Source organism: Empidonax traillii, unplaced genomic scaffold, assembly GCF_003031625.1.
Source record: "Empidonax traillii isolate 1590-97213 ecotype Southwest subspecies unplaced genomic scaffold, ASM303162v1 scaffold832:size729604, whole genome shotgun sequence".
NCBI classification, from domain to species: Eukaryota; Metazoa; Chordata; class Aves; order Passeriformes; family Tyrannidae; genus Empidonax; species Empidonax traillii.
In genome coordinates this window covers 616,504-619,298 of record NW_020956025.1, presented here as the reverse complement: position 1 = coordinate 619,298, position 2,795 = coordinate 616,504, and the positions used below count along the sequence as shown (strand labels likewise).

The following is a 2,795-nucleotide window of genomic DNA, read 5'->3' as shown; positions in this document are numbered from 1 at the left end:
CATGCCCTGTCCTCTCCCAGAACACAGCCTGGTGGGATAACAAGGAAAAAAATCACGGGAGGAGGTCTCAAGGATGAGAAAGAGAGAGAGAGAGAGGAACCCCCGCAGGCGTCCCCATCGCTGCAGGGTGGCGAGTCAAGATCCCAAACTTTGGTATATTCAGGTGCTGGAAAAACACTTCAGACTCTTAAACCCTTTCAGGGTTTTTGGTTGCTTGGGGTTTTTAGGGTTCTTTTTTTTTTTCCTTTTTTCTTTTTTTTTTTAATTCAACACAGTGTTTGTCGTGTGTTCAAGGAGTTTGGTTTCATTAAAAGTTTGCCTTATCCTGCCATCAGCATTCACTTAAAAACTTAATTTTTGCTGCATTATGAAGCAATTTTCAAGTTTTTATGGGGGAGAGGAGTGGAGGTGTGTGGAGCCTTTATATGGTTCCCAATACAAGAGCAGAACACCTTTACTGTTGCCTTATAAAGCAACATTTTAGCTAATTAACATTCGCTTTTCTTAGTTGCATTTCTCAGAGGTAACTTATAATTACTCCACGAATCCTCAGCACTTAAAAACTGATGGTCTTTTATGAGTGAAACACGGATTATTGGTGCCCAAACCAACTGAGAGAGGGTCTGAGGGCATCAGGAACTCACTGCTCAGACTTGTGGTACCTCTCAAAAGCCAAATCACTTGGCTGTGTTTTGCTGGCACCTCTGTGGGGATCTCCAGGTAATTTGAGATTATTTGCTACCATTTCAAATGTTCTCTCTGGTTCCTTGTTTTGACTTAACTCCTAAAAAGCTTATTTAAATTGGGCATTTTATGGAAGTCTTAAATAACCACTTGCATACCTATAAAACAAACCACACCAAAGGGCTGAGTTCGATCCCAACTTCCCGTGCACAAAAAACACCCACGAGTGTCCAGCTAATTTACCCACCAAAAAAACTCCATTTTCCATTAGCCAGGTGCTCAAAGAAAGGCTGAAGGAAATTCCTGGGCACCAGAGGGACTATCTTTGGTTTAAAGGATGGCACGACGTTACCAGCCAGAAAGAGAGATGGATGCAGCAGGAAACTCTTCTGCACAACTCCCTCCCCAGAGGGGTTTTGTTTGGACCCAGCAGCCCCAGGGAGAGAAGCAGGAGCACAGATTTGCTGGCCATGAGGACACAAACTGACACTGCCTCAATGCTGGGGTAGATCAAGCCTTGGAAATGGAGCTCTGGATTTTCCAGCATCAGCGGGAGAGTCCTTCCCTCAGGCCCCGGAGCGATTGCACTCTGCTGAAACTCTTCTGATTATCCTGACATTTGGCTAGAAAGACCTCCCTCACCCCCCCACCCCAAAAATCCATGGGCTCATTATAAAATAACACTATTCACATACTTCTGAATCAATATTTTCTGTGAACACCTTCAGATGCTGAATACTTAAGAAGAAAAATATATCATACTATAGCGAGCTCGTGCTCCATGACACGTGGCTTTGGGCTGGATCCAGGGACTGGAGATGCCTCTGGAGCCCCTGGCTGGAAAGCAGGGACCCACACAGACAAGAGCTGGTCTGGAGAGGCTGTTGCAATGTTTCTGTTCTGCAGAGTGGAGCTCTCCCAGTTCCCACCTGGGTTCAGATTTCTTCCCGTTCCCGTTCCCTGCAGAAAACACGCAGCCAGCTGCAAGGTCACATCCAGGTATCTCAGGGCCAAAAAAAAACACCCCAGCCGTCGGCAGGATGAACATCAGTCCAGCAAATTAAGGAATCAGGCACGAGAGCAGCCCCCCAAGTTCCTTGGCATGACTTCCCCAAAGGACTAGGCCAGCTGAGTCGGCGTTCCCAAGATGCAGCACCACGACGGGCGGTTGCAACGAGACCGGACGGGGCACGGAGAGAGCGAGGGAGGTAATTCAGTACTGGAGCTGCGCAAACTGGTGTCTGAGCAGCTCTTCAGCAGAGGGTCTGTGCCTGGCTTCCACAAAGATCTGCTTTAGGAAGTCCCTGCAGTGTTCTGATATGTGGGAGGGCAGCTGGGGGTTGGTGGGTTGGGTGGCGATTTTGAAGATGGCGGCCATGGCTTCGTACTCGGCCCAGGGGGGCTTCTCCGTCAGCATTTCCACCACGGTGCAGCCCAGGCTCCTGGGAAAGCAGGCAGGACAAACACAAGTGAGGATTGACAGCGTTCAGGGAGAGCTCCCCAAGCAGCCAACAGCGAGGTGCAGCTCTGGGAAGTGCCATCTGTCCTGCTCCCCTCTGCTCAAACTCTCCTCTCAGCAAACATTTGTGTTAACGCATGAGGTGTCCCTGAAGGCACCATCTGACCTCAGTGTCCTTCAGGTGCTGCTGCTACTGCTGGAACTCAAAGGCACTTAGAGAATCAGAGGATGCTTTGGGTTGGAAGGGACCTTAAAGCTCACCTTGTTCCACGGGCAGGGACACCCTCCACTAGATCGGGTTGCTCAGGTGCTCGACTTGCTGAGTTGCAAGGTTAGAAAACAGAAGTTTTTAACCAAGGTGCAGCGAATCAGAGCTCACTGACCCCACAAAGCCATCTCAGCAAAAAAGCCCTTCCTCAGTCACAACCTTGGAATGCCCACGTGGGGGGGAAAAAAAAAAAAACATCCTAATAATACCTCCACAAGAAACCAAGCATCAGTCAAAAAACAATTAAAGCTGTAACAGCTCCAAAGTGGGAAGGCTGTAAGTCAAATCCCAGTGGGACAGATGCATCATTACCTTAAAAGAAAAATTCCCTGTAAAGTTAATGGGGCTCTGCAGGCTCCTTCAAGGCAAGAACACCATTCTGGG

At 48.6% G+C, this 2,795-nt stretch overlaps 1 protein-coding gene across 2 annotated transcripts in view; it reads right to left on the bottom strand.

Moving 5' to 3' along the window:
* Positions 1–1,624: 1,624 nt before the first annotated feature.
* The window catches only part of MAP3K3 (mitogen-activated protein kinase kinase kinase 3), a 27,987-nt gene continuing 26,816 nt past the window's right edge, over positions 1,625–2,795 (bottom strand). For both annotated transcript variants that reach the window (XM_027902003.1, XM_027902002.1), the window contains exon 17: positions 1,625–2,126. In XM_027902003.1, the coding sequence (XP_027757804.1) occupies positions 1,898–2,126 (229 nt within the window). In that variant the 3' untranslated portion in view covers positions 1,625–1,897. The remainder of the gene's footprint in view (positions 2,127–2,795) is intronic.